A 15,936-nucleotide genomic window follows, 5' to 3' on the forward strand; every position below is an offset into this window, starting at 1 on the left:
CCTCCTTCCCCTCCACTTCCTACCGTTAATGTGTGCACTGTGGCTGCGGAGTGGATTGTACCCAGCATTGACTGTAACCATATTATTAAAGGACTCATTTCAATCGACGTGTGATTGCGGAGCCTTGTACAACAATCGTGCCTCACGGTAGCATGGTGGTTAGAATCAATGCTTCACAGCTCCAGGGTCCCAGGTTCGATTCCCGGCTGGGTCACTGTCTGTGCGGAGTCTGCACGTCCTCCCCGTGTGTGCGTGGGTTTCCTCCGGGTGCTCCGGTTTCCTCCCACAGTCCAAAGATGTGCGGGTTAGGTGGATTGGCCGTGATAAATTGCCCGTAGTGTAAGGTTAATGGGGGGATTGTTGGGTTACGGGTATACGGGTTACGTGGGTTTAAGTAGGGTGATCATTGCTCGGCACAACATCGAGGGCCGAAGGGCCTGTTCTGTGCTGTACTATTCTATGTTCTAATCATCTCCTGCCAGCGATGGACTCGTCGACCCTTCCCCTCCATTTCCATACCCCCCGCTCGGTTAGTTTATGTTATCCCCCCCCCCCCCCCCCCCCCCCTCCCTATTTTTACTCCTCCCCTCCATCTCCTTTTACCCTGCGTCCTCCTCTGGGAGAATAGAACACAGAACAGGCCCTTCAGCCCACGATGTTGTGCCGAACCTTTGTCCTAGATTAAGAACAAATGAATCTACACCCCATCATTCTACCGTAATCCATGTACCTATCCAATAGCCGCTTGAAGGTCCCTAATGTTTCCGACTCAACTACTTCCACATGCAGTGCATTCCATGCCCCCACTGCTCTCTGGGTAAAGAACCTACCTCTGACATCCCCCCTATATCTTCCACCATTCACCTTCAATTTATGGCCCCTTGTAATGGTTTGTTCCACCCGGGGAAAAAGTCTCTGACTGTCTACTCTATCTATTCCCCTGATCGTCTTATAAACCTCTATCAAGTCTCCCCTCATCCTTCTCCGTTCTAATGAGAAAGGGCCTAGCACCCTCAACCTTTCCTCATAAGGGCAGCACGGTGGCACAGTGGGTTAGCACTGCGGCCTCACGGCGCTGAGGTCCCAGGTTCGATCCCGGCTCTGGGTCACTGTCCGTGTGGAGTTTGCACATTCTCCCCGTGTTTGCGTGGGTTTCACCCCCACAACCCAAAAACGTGCCAGCTAGGTGGATTGGCCACTCTAAATTGCCCCTTAATTGGAAAAATGATTGGGTACACTAAATTTTTTTTAAAAAAGAAAAAAAAACCTTTCCTCGTAAGACCTACTCTCCATTCCAGGCAACATCCTGGTAAATCTCCTTTGCACCTTTTCCAAAGCTTCCACGTCCTTTCTAAAATGAGGCGACCAGAACTGCACACAGTACTCCAAATGTGGCCTGACCAAGGTTTTGTACAGCTGCATCATCACCTCACGGCTCTTAAATTCAATCCCTCTGCTAATGAACGCTAGCACACCACAGGCCTTCTTCACAGCTCTATCCACTTGAGTGGCAACTTTCAAAGAGCTATGAACATAGACCCCAAGATCTCTCTGCTCCTCCACATTGCCAAGAACCCTACCGTTAACCCTGTATTCCGCATTCATATTCGTCCTTCCAAAATGGACAACCTCACACTTGTCAGGGTTAAACTCCATCTGCCACTTCTCATCCCAGCTCTGCATTCTATCTATGTCTCTTTGCAGCCGACAACAGCCCTCCTCACTATCCACAACTCCACCAATCTTCGTATCATCTGCAAATTTACTGACCCACCCTTCAACTCCCTCATCCAAGTCGTTAATGAAAATCACAAACAGCAGAGGACCCAGAACTGATCCCTGCGGTACGCCACTGGTAACTGGGCTCCAGGCTGAATATTTGCCATCCACCACCACTCTCTGTCTTCTATCGGTTAGCCAGTTCGTTATCCAACTGGCCAAATTTCCCACTATCCCATGCCTCCTTACTTTCTACATAAGCCTACCATGGGGAACCTTATCAAATGCCTTACTAAAGTCCATGTACACCACATCCACTGCTTTACCTTCATCCACATGCTTGGTCACCTCAAAGAATTCAATAAGACTTGTGAGGCAAGACCTACCCCTCACAAATCCATGCTGACTATCCCTAATCAAGCAGTGTCTTTCCAGATGCTCAGCAATCCTATCCCTCAGTACCCTTTCCATTACTTTGCCTACCACCGAAGTAAGACTAACTGGCCTGTAATTCCCAGGGTTATCCCTATTCCCTTTTTTGAACAGGGGCACGGCATTCGCCACTCTCCAATCCCCAGGTACCGACCCTGTTGACATGCTCGCACGCCCTTGAGCCTGTTCTGACCTGCTCCTGTGTTCTTTCCTGGGGACGTGGGCCATCGTTTGGCGAGGTGAGGGTCTTGCTCCGTGGAGTCGACCACATTGGAGTGTGTGTGTGTGGGTCCCACAAGCCCCCCCCCCCCCCCCCCCCCCCCACTTACTGCGAGCCCCACTTTCCGGGGAAAGACGTTTCTCCGGAGCTCCCCATTGGATTTACTCGTGATTCCCGCATGTCGATTATCCTGGTTGATCCCCTGTCACCTTCTCAAAGTCCCTCCAGGCTGGGGAATCAGCGCAGAGCTGGCTAGCGCCACTCACATTCCAAAGAAGCGAAAACCTCTTCCCCTATGTCCGCCCTGCTGAATTATTTCATGATCTACTCAAATCTCAGTGAGGATATCCACATTGTCCCTCTCGTTGCTGGTGGGAAGAACCTTAACCCGTTCATCTATCCAGTCGTTAGAATCTCTCAGTTCTGGGATTATTCTCTTGTGTCTTTTTCACCCATTCTCCAGAACCTCGATATGTACAGGACACCCGCACGTGGGGTCTAACTGAGGTATATGGAGACCAGAACCGTGTACAGTGTGTCAAGTGGGGTCTAACTGAGGTATATGGAGACCAGAATCGTGTACAGTGGGGTCTAACTGAGGTATATGGAGTGAGAACCGTGTACAGTGTGTACAGTGGGGTCTAACTGAGGTATATGGAGGGAGAACTGTGTACAGTGTGTCAAGTGGGGTCTAACTCAGATATATGGAGTGAGAACCGTGTACAGTGTGTCAAGTGGGGTCTAACTGAGGTATATGGAGAGAGAACTGTGTACAGTGTGTCAAGTGGGGTCTAACTGAGGTATATGGAGACTCTAACTGTGTACAGTGTGTCAAGTGGGGTCTAACTGAGGTATATGGAGAGAGAACTGTGTACAGTGTGTCAAGTGGGGTCTAACTGAGGTATATGGAGAGAGAACTGTGTACAGTGTGTCAAGTGGGGTCTAACTGAGGCATATGGAGACCAGAACCGTGTACAGTGTGTCAAGTGGGGTCTAACTGAGATATATGGAGAGAGAACCGTGTACAGTGTGTACAGTGGGGTCTAACTGAGGTATATGGAGAGAGAACCGTGTACAGTGTGTCAAGTGGGGTCTAACTCAGATATATGGAGTGAGAACCGTGTACAGTGTGTCAAGTGGGATCTAACTGAGGTATATGGAGACTCTAACTGTGTACAGTGTGTCAAGTGGGGTCTAACTGAGGTATATGGAGAGAGAACTGTATACAGTGTGTCAAGTGGGGTCTAACTGAGGTATATGGAGACTCTAACTGTGTACAGTGTGTCAAGTGGGGTCTAACTGAGGTATATGGAGAGAGAACTGTGTACAGTGTGTCAAGTGGGGTCTAACTGAGGTATACGGAGACCAGAACTGTGTACGCTGTGTCAAGTGGGTTCTAACTGAGGTATATGGAGACCAGAACCATGTACAGTGTGTCAAGTGGTGTCTAACTGAGGTATATGGAGAGAGAACTGTGTACACTGTGTCAAGTGGGGTCTAACTGAGGTATATGGAGTGAGAACCGTGTACAGTGTGTCAAGTGGTGTCTAACTGAGGTATACGGAGACCAGAACCATGTACAGTGTGTCAAGTGGTGTCTAACTGAGGTATATGGAGAGAACCGTGTACAGTGTGTCAAGTGGGGTCTAACTGAGGTATATGGAGTGAGAACCGTGTACAGTGTGTCAAGTGGGTTCTAACAGGTATATGGAGAGAGAACTGTGTACAGTGTGTCAAGTGGGGTCTAACTGAGGCATATGGAGACCAGAACCGTGTACAGTGTGTCAAGTGGGGTCTAACTGAGGTATATGGAGAGAGAACCGTGTACAGTGTGTCAAGTGGGGTCTAACTGAGGTATATGGAGACCAGAACCGTGTATAGTGTGTCAAGTGGGGTCTAACTTAAGGCATATGGAGAGGGAACCGTGTACAGTGTGTCAAGTGGGGTCTAACTGAGGTATATGGAGACCAGAACCGTGTACACTGTGTCAAGTGGGGTCTAACTGAGGTATATGGAGAGAGAACCGTGTACAGTGTGTCAAGTGGGGTCTAACTGAGGTATATGGAGTGAGAACTGTGTACAGTGTGTCAAGTGGGGTCTAACTGAGGTATATGGAGAGAGAACCGTGTACAGTGTGTCAAGTGGGGTCTAACTGAGGTATATGGAGAGAGAACCGTGTACAGTGTGTCAAGTGGGGTCTAACTGAGGTATATGGAGACCAGAACTGTGTACAGTGTGTCAAGTGGGGTCTAACTGAGGTATATGGAGACCAGAACTGTGTACAGTGTGTCAAGTGGGGTCTAACTGAGGTATATGGAGACCAGAATCGTGTACAGTGTGTCAAGTGGGGTCTAACTGAGGTATGTGGAGAGAACCGTGGTGTCTAACTGAGATATATGGAGAGAACCATGTACAGTGTGTCAAGTGGGGTCTAACTGAGGTATATGGAGTGAGAACCGTGTACAGTGTGTCAAGTGAAGTCTAACTGAGGTATATGGAGAGAGAACTGTGTACAGTGTGTCAAGTGGGGTCTAACTGAGGGAAATGGAGACCAGAACCGTGTACAGTGTGTCAAGTGGTGTCTAACTGAGGTATATGGAGAGGGAACCGTGTACACTGTGTCAAGTGGTGTCTAACTGAGGTATATGGAGAGGGAACCGTGTACAGTGTGTCAAGTGGGGTCTAACTGAGGTATATGGAGACTCTAACCGTGTACACTGTGTCAAGTGGGGTCTAACTGAGGTATACGGAGACCAGAACCGTGTACAGTGTGTCAAGTGGGGTCTAACTGAGGTATATGGAGACCAGAACCGTGTACAGTGTGTGAAGAAAAAGGTGAGCCCCCACCCCTCCAACAACATTGTTCAACATTCGCTCCTCGTCAGCCCTCCCGGGGGTCTGGAAACACCTTGCTGCTGACTCACTCTCACTCTCTCACACTCTCACTCTCTCTCTCACACTCTGTCACACTCTCACTCTCTCACTCTCACTCTCTCACCCTCTCTCTCTCACACTCTCTCACACTCTCTTACTCACACACACACTCCCTCTCTCTCACTCTCACACCCTCTCTCTCACTCTCACTCACACTCTCTCTCACTCTCACTCAACACACTCACACTCTGTCACACTCACACTCTGTCACACTCACACTGTCACTCTCTCACTCTCTCTCTCTCACACTCTCACACTCTCTCACTCACACTCACTCTCTCTCACTCTCTCACACTCTCACACTCTCTCACTCACACTCTCTCACACTCTCACTCTCTCTCTCTCTCACACTCCCTCTCTCACACTCCCTCACTCACACTCCCTCTCTCACTCTCTCACACTCTCTCTCTCTCTCACACACTCACTCTCTCTCTCACACTCTCTCACACTCTCACTCCCTCTCACTCCCTCTCTCACACTCACTCTCTCACACACTCTTTCTCTCACACTCACTCTCTCTCACACTCTCACTCTCACACTTTCTCTCTCTCTCACTCTCTCCCTCTCACACTCTCACTCTCACTCACTCACTCACACACACGCACACTCACTCTCTCACACACGCACTCACACATTCTCACATATTCTCACACACACTCGCACACACACTCTCTCACACTCACAGACACACACTCTCACACATTCTCTCACACACACACACACACATCCTCTCACACATTGAGAGGGTCGAACGTTCCCACGGGATGAGAAACCTACAGTTATTGAGGAGTTTCCAATACCCTCGAGACGAAGGGAAACTATTCGATTTCTTGGCATGAGTGGATTTGATCGAACATTTGATTGCTCCACTGAACTTGCTGGAGACATCGAAAATTCCAGTGGACAGTGGAGTTTCAACAGGCATTTGAAATGAAAAATGAAATGAAAATCGCTTATTGTCATAGAACGATACAGCGCAGTACAGGCCCTTCGGCCCTCGATGTTGCACCGACATGGAAAAAATCTAAAGGCCATCTAACCTACACTATGCCCTTATCATCCATATGCTTATCCAATAAATTTTTAAATGCCCTCAATGTTGGCATGTTCACTACTGTTGCAGGTAGGGCATTCCACGGCCTCACCACTCTTTGCGTAAAAAACCCACCTCTGACCTCTGTCCTATATCTATTACCCCTCAATTTAAGGCTATGTCCCCTCGTGCTAGCCACCTCCATCCGCGGGAGAAGGCTCTCGCTGTCCACCCTATCTAACCCTCTGATCATTTTGTATGCCTCTATTAAGTCACCTCTTAACCTTCTTCTCTCTAACGAAAACAACCTCAAGTCCATCAGCCTTTCCTCATAAGATTTTCCCTCCATACCAGGCAACATCCTGGTAAATCTCCTCTGCACCCGTTCCAAAGCTTCCACGTCCTTCCTATAATGAGGCGACCAGAACTGTACGCAATACTCCAAATGCGGCCGTACTAGAGTTTTGTACAACTGCAACATGACCTCATGGCTCCGGAACTCAATCCCTCTACCAATAAAGGCCAACACACCATAGGCCTTCTTCACAACCCTATCAACCTGGGTGGCAACTTTCAGGGATCTATGTACATGGACACCGAGATCCCTCTGCTCATCCACACTACCAAGAATTTTACCATTAGCCAAATATTCCGCATTTCTGTTATTCTTTCCAAAGTGAATCACCTCACACTTCTCCACATTAAACTCCATTTGCCACCTCTCAGCCCAGCTCTGCAGCTTATCTATGTCCCTCTGTAACCTGCAACATCCTTCTGCACTGTCTACAACTCCACCGACTTTAGTGTCGTCTGCAAATTTACTCACCCATCCTTCTGCGCCCTCCTCTAGGTCATTTATAAAAATGACAAACAGCAACGGCCCCAGAACAGATCCTTGTGGTACGCCACTCGTAACTGAACTCCATTCTGAACATTTCCCATCAACTACCACTCTCTGTCTTCTTTCAACTAGCCAATTTCTGATCCACATCTCTAAATCACCCTCAATCCCCAGCCTCCGTATTTTCTGCAATAGACGACCGTGGGGAACCTTATCAAACGCTTTACTGAAATCCATATACACCACATCAACTGCTCTACCCTCGTCTACCTGTTCAGTCACCTTCTCAAAGAACTCGATAAGGTTTGTGAGGCATGACCTACCCTTCACAAAACCATGCTGACTGTCCCTAATCATATTATTCCTATCTAGATGATTATAAATCGTATCTTTTATAATCCTCTCCAAGACTTTACCCACCACAGACGTTAGGCTCACCGGCCTATAGTTACCGGGGTTATCTCTACTCCCCTTCTTGAACAAAGGGACCACATTTGCTATCCTCCAGTCCTCTGGCACTATTCCTGTAGCCAATGATGACCTAAAAATCAAAGCCAAAGGCTCAGCAATCTCTTCCCTGGCTTCCCAGAGAATCCTAGGATAAATCCCATCCGGCCCCGGGGACTTATCTATTTTCACCTTGTCCAGAATTGCCAACACTTCTTCCCTACGCACCTCAATGCCATCTATTCTAATAGCCTGGGTCTCAGCATTCTCCTCCACAATATTATCTTTTTCTTGAGTGAATACTGACGAAAAGTATTCATTTAGTATCTCGCTTATCTCCTCAGCCTCCACACACAACTTCCCACCACTGTCCTTGACTGGCCCTACTCTTACCCTAGTCATTCTTTTATTCCTGACATACCTATAGAAAGCTTTTGGGTTTTCCTTGATCCTACCTGCCAAAGACTTCTCATGTCCCCTCCTTGCTCGTCTCAGCTCTCTCTTTAGATCCTTCCTCGCTTCCTTGTAAATATCAAGCGCCCCAACTGAAACTTCACGCCTCATCTTCACATAGGCCTCCTTCTTCCTCTTAACAAGAGATTCCACTTCTTTGGTAAACCACGGTTCCCTCGCTCGACCCCTTCCTCCCTGCCTGACTGGTACGTACTTATCAAGAACATGCAATAGCTGTTCCTTGAACAAGCTCCACATATCCAGTGTGCCCAACCCTTGCAGCCTACTTCTCCAACCAACACATCCTAAGTCATGTCTAATGGCATCATAATTGCCCTTCCCCCAGCTATAACTCTTGCCCTGCGGGGTATACTTATCCCTTTCCATCACTAACGTAAAGGTCACCGAATTGTGGTCACTGTTTCCAAAGTGCTCACCTACCTCCAGATCTAACACCTGGCCTGGTTCATTACCCAAAACCAAATCCAATGTGGCCTCGCCTCTTGTTGGCCTGTCAACATATTGTGTCAGGAAACCCTCCTGCACACATTGTACAAAGAATGACCCATCTAATGTACTCGAACTATATCTTTTCCAGTCAATATTTGGAAAGTTAAAGTCTCCCATAACAACTACCCTGTTACTTTCGCTCTTTTCCAGAATCATCTTCGCCATCCTTTCCTCTACATCCCTAGAACTATTAGGTGGCCTATAGAAAACTCCCAACAGGGTGACCTCTCCTTTCCTGTTTCTAACCTCAGCCCATACTACCTCAGAAGAAGAGTCCCCATCTAGCATCCTTTCCGCCACCGTAATACTGTCCTTGACTAGCAGCGCCACACCTCCCCCTCTTTTGCCCCCTTCTCTGAACTTACTAAAACACCTAAACCCCGGAACCTGCAACAACCATTCCTGTCCCTGCTCTATCCATGTCTCTGAAATGGCCACAACATCGAAGTCCCAGGTACCAACCCATGCTGCCAGTTCCCCTACCTTATTTCGTATACTCCTGGCATTGAAGTAGACACACTTCAAACCACCTACCTGAACACTGGCACCCTCCTGCGAAGTCAAATCTGTGCTCCTGACCTCTATACTCTCAATCTCCCGTACCCTAAAACTACAATCCAGGTTCCCATGCCCCTGCTGAATTAGTTTAAACCCCCCCAAAGAGCACTAACAAATCTCCCCCCCAGGATATTGGTGCCCCTCAGGTTCAGATGTAGACCATCCTGTCTATAGAGGTCCCACCTTCCCCAGAAAGAGCCCCAGTTATCCAGAAATCTGAATCCCTCCCGCCTGCACCATCCCTGTAGCCACGTGTTTAATTGCTCTCTCTCCCTATTCCTCATCTCACTATCACGTGGCACGGGCAACAACCCAGAGATAACAACTCTGTTTGTTCTCGCTCTGAGCTTCCATCCTAGCTCCCTAAAGGCCTGCCTGACATCCTTGTCCCCTTTCCTACCTATGTCGTTAGTGCCAATGTGGACTACGACTTGGGGCTGCTCCCCCTCCCCCTTAAGGACCCGGAAAACACGATCCGAGACATCACGTACCCTTGCACCTGGGAGGCAACATACCAAACGTGAGTCTCTCTCGCTCCCACAAAATCTCCTATCTGTGCCCCTGACTATTGAGTCCCCAATTACTAATGTTCTACTCCTTTCCCCCCTTCCCTTCTGAGCAACAGGGACAGACTCCGTGCCAGAGGCCCGTACCCCATGGCTTACCCCTGGTAAGTCGTCCCCCCCACAAGTATCCAAAACGGTATACTTGTTACTCAGGGGAACGACCGCAGGGGGTCCCTGCACTGACTGCTTCTTCCCAGTCCCTCTTACAGTTACCCATCTATCTCCAGTCTTTGGTGTAACTATTTCCCTGAAGCTCCTATCTATGACCCCCTCTGCCTCCCGAATGATCCGAAGTTCATCCAGCTCAAGCTCCAGGTCCCTAACACGGTTTTTGAGGAGCTGGAGTTGGGTGCACTTCCCACAGATGAAATCAGCAGGGACACTGACGGCGTCCCTCACCTCAAACATTCTGCAGGAGGAGCATTGTACTGCCTTCCCTGACATCACCTCTAGATTTAAAAAATAACAAGAAAAAGAAAAAGAAAGGAAGAGCTTACCTGATATTACCTCAAACCCTGCTCCCGCTCAAAGGTAAGCAAATTTAAAGGCACTCACTCACCTTCACGACAGGCCCCTGCTCCCGCTTCCCAACCACCGTGGGGTGGGGGGGGTTGGTTAGAGGAGGAGGTAGGGTGGGAAACACTCACGAAGTGTTTCGGGTTTAACTGTCACTTGCCAACAGCCTCTCCACAAACCACCTTCAACTTAGGCTGACCGCACTGCACGTATGCAAATTTCCCCAGAACAGCTGATCAGTAGCTCTGCTCTGCTGCCCTCTGCTGGATCAGAGTAGGCTTCAATGAAGTTACTGTGAAAAGCCCCTAGTCGCCACATTCCGGCGCCTGTCCGGGGAGGCTGGTACGGGAATCAAACTGCTTTAAAAGCCAGCGATTTAGCCAAGTGAGCTAAACCAGCCCCTCTGACTCTGACTGCCTGAAAGCTGTGATAACCACTGCTCCTGTGTTGGAGAATCACAAGGGACTCTGTGATCAGATTGAACTAAAGTGTCTGACTTTAAAGAGAAATGCCGAGGCGTAGAGAAATGGACGGATCGTGCAAGGACCTTCTTGTTCAAAGAGAGGGTTTCCTCCGGGTGCTCCGGTTTCCTCCCACAAGTCCCGAAAGACGTGCTTGTTGGGTGAATTGGACATTCTGAATTCTCCCTCTCTGTACCCGAACAGGCGCCGGAATGTGGCGACTAGGGGCTTTTCACAGTAACTTCATTGCAGTGTTAATGTCAGCCTACTTGTGACACTAATATAGATTTTCATGATTATTCAGAGAGCAATAAATAAAATGTGAGTTTTCACGTATACATATGCTCAACATCATCAGTGACACTCGATGGTAATCCACTAACAAAGTGTGTTCCTCACCTATGTCATCCTCACGTATGTAATCGAACGGACATAAATAATTGCCATATAAAAACACCTCAATATTTACAATTATAATATTTTAATATATAAAACTTTATATTAAATCTGAGCGTATATAGTGAGATACGGCCGTTTCTTATATTTAAAAATGGTCAACTCTTTAATGCAATGAGGATTTGTCAGTGTGTTGGCTGCTGACGGTTCTATCCAGTGCTTCTCTGCGTCACAGGCTCCCACAAAGCAGAGAGTGGCGGGGCTGTCAGTGGAATAGTGTGGAGGTGTCAGTGACGGCTGTGGTCTGTATCCTCAGCCCCGGGGGGTACCCACTGTTGGAATATGGCGGGTGGGGTTAATGAGACCCATCTCCTATGTCGGCAACTATTGGTGAGCGGACTGGAGAGGGTGTGCCCAAATCCCACCCCCCTCCCCCCCCCATATGGGTGTCTCCCCGCGTGTGTGTGTATGTCTCCCCGTGTATGTGCGTGTGTGTGTCTCCCCATGTATGTCTCCCCATGTGTATCTGTCACTCCCCGTGTGTGTGTGTCTCCCCACGTCCCCCCGCTTTGTGTGTGTCTCCCAGTGTGTGTGTGTCTCCCCATATGTGTGTGACTCCCCGTGTGTGTGTGTGTATCTCCCCAAGTGTGTCTCCCCCGTGTGTGTGTGTCTCCCCGTGTGTGTGTGTGTCTCCCCGTGTGTGTGTGTGTCTCCCCGTGTGTGTGTGTGTCTCCCCCGTGTGTGTGTGTCTCCCCCTGTGTGTGTGTGTGTGTCTCCCCGTGTGTGTGTCTCCCCCGTGTGTGTGTCTCCCCCTGTGTGTGTGTCTCCCCCTGTGTGTGTGTGTGTGTCTCCCCCTGTGTGTGTGTCTCCCCCTGTGTGTGTGTGTGTCTCCCCCTGTGTGTGTGTGTGTGTCTCCCCCTGTGTGTGTGTCTCCCTGTGTGTGTGTCTCCCCCTGTGTGTGTGTCTCCCCCTGTGTGTGTGTCTCCCCCTGTGTGTGTGTGTGTCTCCCCCTGTGTGTGTGTCTCCCCCTGTGTGTGTGTGTGTCTCCCCCTGTGTGTGTGTGTGTGTCTCCCCCTGTGTGTGTGTCTCCCCCTGTGTGTGTGTGTGTCTCCCCCTGTGTGTGTGTGTGTGTGTCTCCCCCTGTGTGTGTGTGTCTCCCCCTGTGTGTGTGTGTCTCCCCCTGTGTGTGTGTGTCTCCCCATGTGTGTGTGTGTCTCCCCCTGTGTGTGTGTGTGTCTCCCCATGTGTGTGTGTGTCTCCCCCGTGTGTGTGTGTGTCTCCCCGAGTGAACCTGGATTTCGTTTCTCTTTGGCCTCCAGGGCAAATGCCTCAGTTGTGATTTAACAGAACCTCCAGCCAGCACGGACACGCGGTGATGAACTGTCGGGAGTAGCAGGGGCCCCAGCCTTTGGCAAAGCTGATGCGGATGCTGTTGGGGTCGCTGGGGCCATCGGGGTAATGGCAGCCGGCGGCCCGCTGCAGGGCGCCGGCCTTGCCATAATCGAAGGCCTTCACCGAGTAGCCAGGCAGCACTTTGTGAACGGAGAGAGTTCGCGGGCCGGGGTGCCCCAGGGTGGGCGAGTTGACGAAGACCGGGTGGTCGCTGCGGTTGTAGGCCCAGACCCCGTCCCGCTCCTGGCTCAGCAGCACGCCGCCGCCGATCTTGCCCCGCGTGCGCCTCACCAGCTCGTGGCGGTTGTCCGCGTGGAGCTGGCCGAGGCAGAAGCCCGTGCCGCGGGCCAGGTCGCAGAAGACGCCCACCGAGGGCTGGCGGACCGCGTAGAGGCGGCCCACCCTCGTCCGGTACTCCCAGTAGGCCACGCTGCACCAGTGCCCGTCCCTCGCCAAGCACGACGACGCGCTGAACGCTGCAAAGAGGGGGAGAAAATATCAACCAGAACGAAACCACACCTCCGCCAAACAACCTGCATTTGTGTAGCACCTTGCTCGTCCCCAGGAGTGAGGGTCAGACAGTCATGGGGCTGGAGGGGGTTACAGAGATAGGGAGGGGCTGGAGGGGGTTACAGAGATAGGGAGGGCGTGTAGGGAGCTGGAGGAGGTTACAGAGATAGGGAGGGGGTGTAGGGAGCTGGAGGAGGTTACAGAGATAGGGAGGGGGTGTAGAAAGCTGGAGGAGGTTACAGAGATAGGGAGGGGGGTGTAGGGGCTGGAGGAGGTTACAGAGATAGGGAGGGGGTGTAGGGGCTGGAGGAGGTTACAGAGATAGGGAGGGGGTGTAGGGGCTGGAGGAGGTTACAGAGATAGGGAGGGGGTGTAGGGGCTGGAGGAGGTTACAGAGATAGGGAGGGGGGTGTAGGGGCTGGAGGAGGTTACAGAGATAGGGAGGGGGTGTAGGGGCTGGAGGAGGTTACAGAGATAGGGAGTGGTAGGGGCTGGAGGAGGTTACAGAGATAGGGAGGGGGTGTAGGGGCTGGAGGAGGTTACAGAGAGAGAGGGTGTAGGGGCTGGAGGAGGTTACAGATAGGGAGGGGGTGCAGGAGCTGGAGGAGGTTACAGAGATAGGGAGGGGGTGTCAGGGCTGGAGGAGGTTACAGAGATAGGGAGGGGGTGTAGGGGCTGGAGGAGGTTACAGAGATAGGGAGGGGGTGTAGGGGCTGGAGGGGGTTACAGAGATAGGTCGGGGCTGGAGGGGGTTACAGAGATAGGGAGGGGGTGTAGGGGCTGGAGGAGGTTACAGAGATAGGGAGGGGGGTGTAGGGGGCTGGAGGAGGTTACAGAGATAGGGAGGGGGTGTAGGGACTGGAGGAGGTTACAGAGATAGGGAGGGGGACGTAGGGGCTAGAGGTGGTTACAGAGATAGGGAGAGGGTGCAGGGGCTGGAGGAGGTTACAGAGATAGGGAGGGGTGTAGGGGCTGGAGGAGGTTACAGAGATAGGGAGGGGGGTGTAGGGGCTGGAGGAGGTTACAGAGATAGGGACGGGGTGTCGGGGCTGGAGGAGGTTACAGAGATAGGGAGGGGGTGTCGGGGCTGGAGGAGGTTACAGAGATAGGGAGGAGGTGTAGGGGCTGGAGGAGGTTACAGAGATAGGGAGGGGGTGTAGGGGCTGGAGGAGGTTACAGAGATAGGGAGGGGGTGTAGGGGCTGGAGGAGGTTACAGAGATAGGGAGGGGGTGTAGGGGCTGGAGGAGGTTACAGACATAGGGAGGGGGTGTAGGGAGCTGGAGGAGGTTACAGAGATAGGGAGGGGGTGTATGGAGCTGGAGGAGGTTACAGAGATAGGGAGGAGGCGTCGGGGCTGGAGGAGGTTACAGAGATAGGGAGGGGATGTCGGGGCTGGAGGAGGTTCCAGAGATAGGGAGGGGGGTGTAGGGGCTGGAGGAGGTTACAAAGATAGGGAGGGGGTGTCAGGGCTGGAGGAGGTTACAGAGATAGGGAGGGGGTGTAGGGGCTGGAGGAGGTTACAGAGATAGGGAGGGGGTGTAGGGGCTGGAGGGGTTACAGAGATAGGTCGGGGCTGGAGGGGGTTACAGAGATAGGGAGGGGGTGTAGGGGCTGGAGGAGGTTACAGAGATAGGGAGGGGGTGTAGGGGGCTGGAGGAGGTTACAGAGATAGGGAGGGGGTGTAGGGACTGGAGGAGGTTACAGAGATAGGGAGGGGACGTAGGGGCTAGAGGTGGTTACAGAGATAGGGAGAGGGTGCAGGGGCTGGAGGAGGTTACAGAGATAGGGAGGGGGTGTAGGGGCTGGAGGAGGTTACAGAGATAGGGAGGGGGGTGTAGGGGCTGGAGGAGGTTACAGAGATAGGGACGGGGTGTCGGGGCTGGAGGAGGTTACAGAGATAGGGAGGGGTGTCGGGGCTGGAGGAGGTTACAGAGATAGGGAGGAGGTGTAGGGGCTGGAGGAGGTTACAGAGATAGGGAGGGGGTGTAGGGGCTGGAGGAGGTTACAGAGATAGGGAGGGGGTGTAGGGGCTGGAGGAGGTTACAGAGATAGGGGAGGGGGTGTAGGGGCTGGAGGAGGTTACAGACATAGGGAGGGGGTGTAGGGAGCTGGAGGAGGTTACAGAGATAGGGAGGGGGTGTATGGAGCTGGAGGAGATTACAGAGATAGGGAGGAGGCGTCGGGGCTGGAGGAGGTTACAGAGATAGGGAGGGGATGTCGGGGCTGGAGGAGGTTCCAGAGATAGGGAGGGGGGTGTAGGGGCTGGAGGAGGTTACAGAGATAGGGAGGGGGGTGTAGGGGCTGGAGGAGGTTACAGAGATAGGGAGAGGGTGTAGGGGCTGAAGGTGGTTACAGAGATATGGAGGGGGTGTAGGGGTTGGAGGAGGTTCCAGAGATAGGGAGGGGGTGTAGGGGCTGGAGGAGGTTACAGAGATAGGGAGGGGGTGTCGGGGCTGGAGGAGGTTACAGAGATAGAGAGAGGGTGTAGGGGCTGGGGGTGGTTACAGAGATATGGAGGGGGTGTAGGGGTTGGAGGAGGTTCCAGAGATAGGGAGGGGGGTGTAGGGGCTGGAGGAGGTTACAGAGATAGAGAGAGGGTGTAGGGGCTGGAGGTGGCTACAGAGATAGGGAGGGGGTTGTAGGGGCTGGAGGAGGTTACAGAGATAGGGAGAGGGTGTAGGGGCTGGAGGAGGTTACAGAGATAGGGAGGGGGTGTAGGGGCTGGAGGAGGTTACAGAGATAGGGAGAGGGGGGTGTAGGGGCTGGAGGAGGTTACAGAGATAGAGAGAGGGTGTAGGGGCTGGAGGAGGTTACAGAGATAGGGAGGGGGGTGTAGGGGCTGGAGGAGGTTACAGAGATAGGGAGGGGGGTGTAGGGGCTGGAGGTGGTTACAGAGATAGGGAGGGGGGTGTAGGGGCTGGAGGAGGTTTACAGAGATAGGGAGGGG

At 51.9% G+C, this 15,936-nt stretch overlaps 1 protein-coding gene across 1 annotated transcript in view; it reads right to left on the reverse strand.

Annotated features, from left to right (window-relative positions):
• Nucleotides 1–12,253: 12,253 nt before the first annotated feature.
• The window catches only part of LOC119958612 (mothers against decapentaplegic homolog 6-like), a 15,812-nt gene continuing 12,129 nt past the window's right edge, over nt 12,254–15,936 (reverse strand). The window contains exon 2 of the mRNA XM_038787092.1: nt 12,254–12,954. Coding sequence (XP_038643020.1) covers nt 12,416–12,954 — 539 coding nt within the window. The 3' untranslated portion in view covers nt 12,254–12,415. The remainder of the gene's footprint in view (nt 12,955–15,936) is intronic.

Source organism: Scyliorhinus canicula, chromosome 30, assembly GCF_902713615.1.
Source record: "Scyliorhinus canicula chromosome 30, sScyCan1.1, whole genome shotgun sequence".
Classification (NCBI taxonomy): domain Eukaryota; kingdom Metazoa; phylum Chordata; class Chondrichthyes; order Carcharhiniformes; family Scyliorhinidae; genus Scyliorhinus; species Scyliorhinus canicula.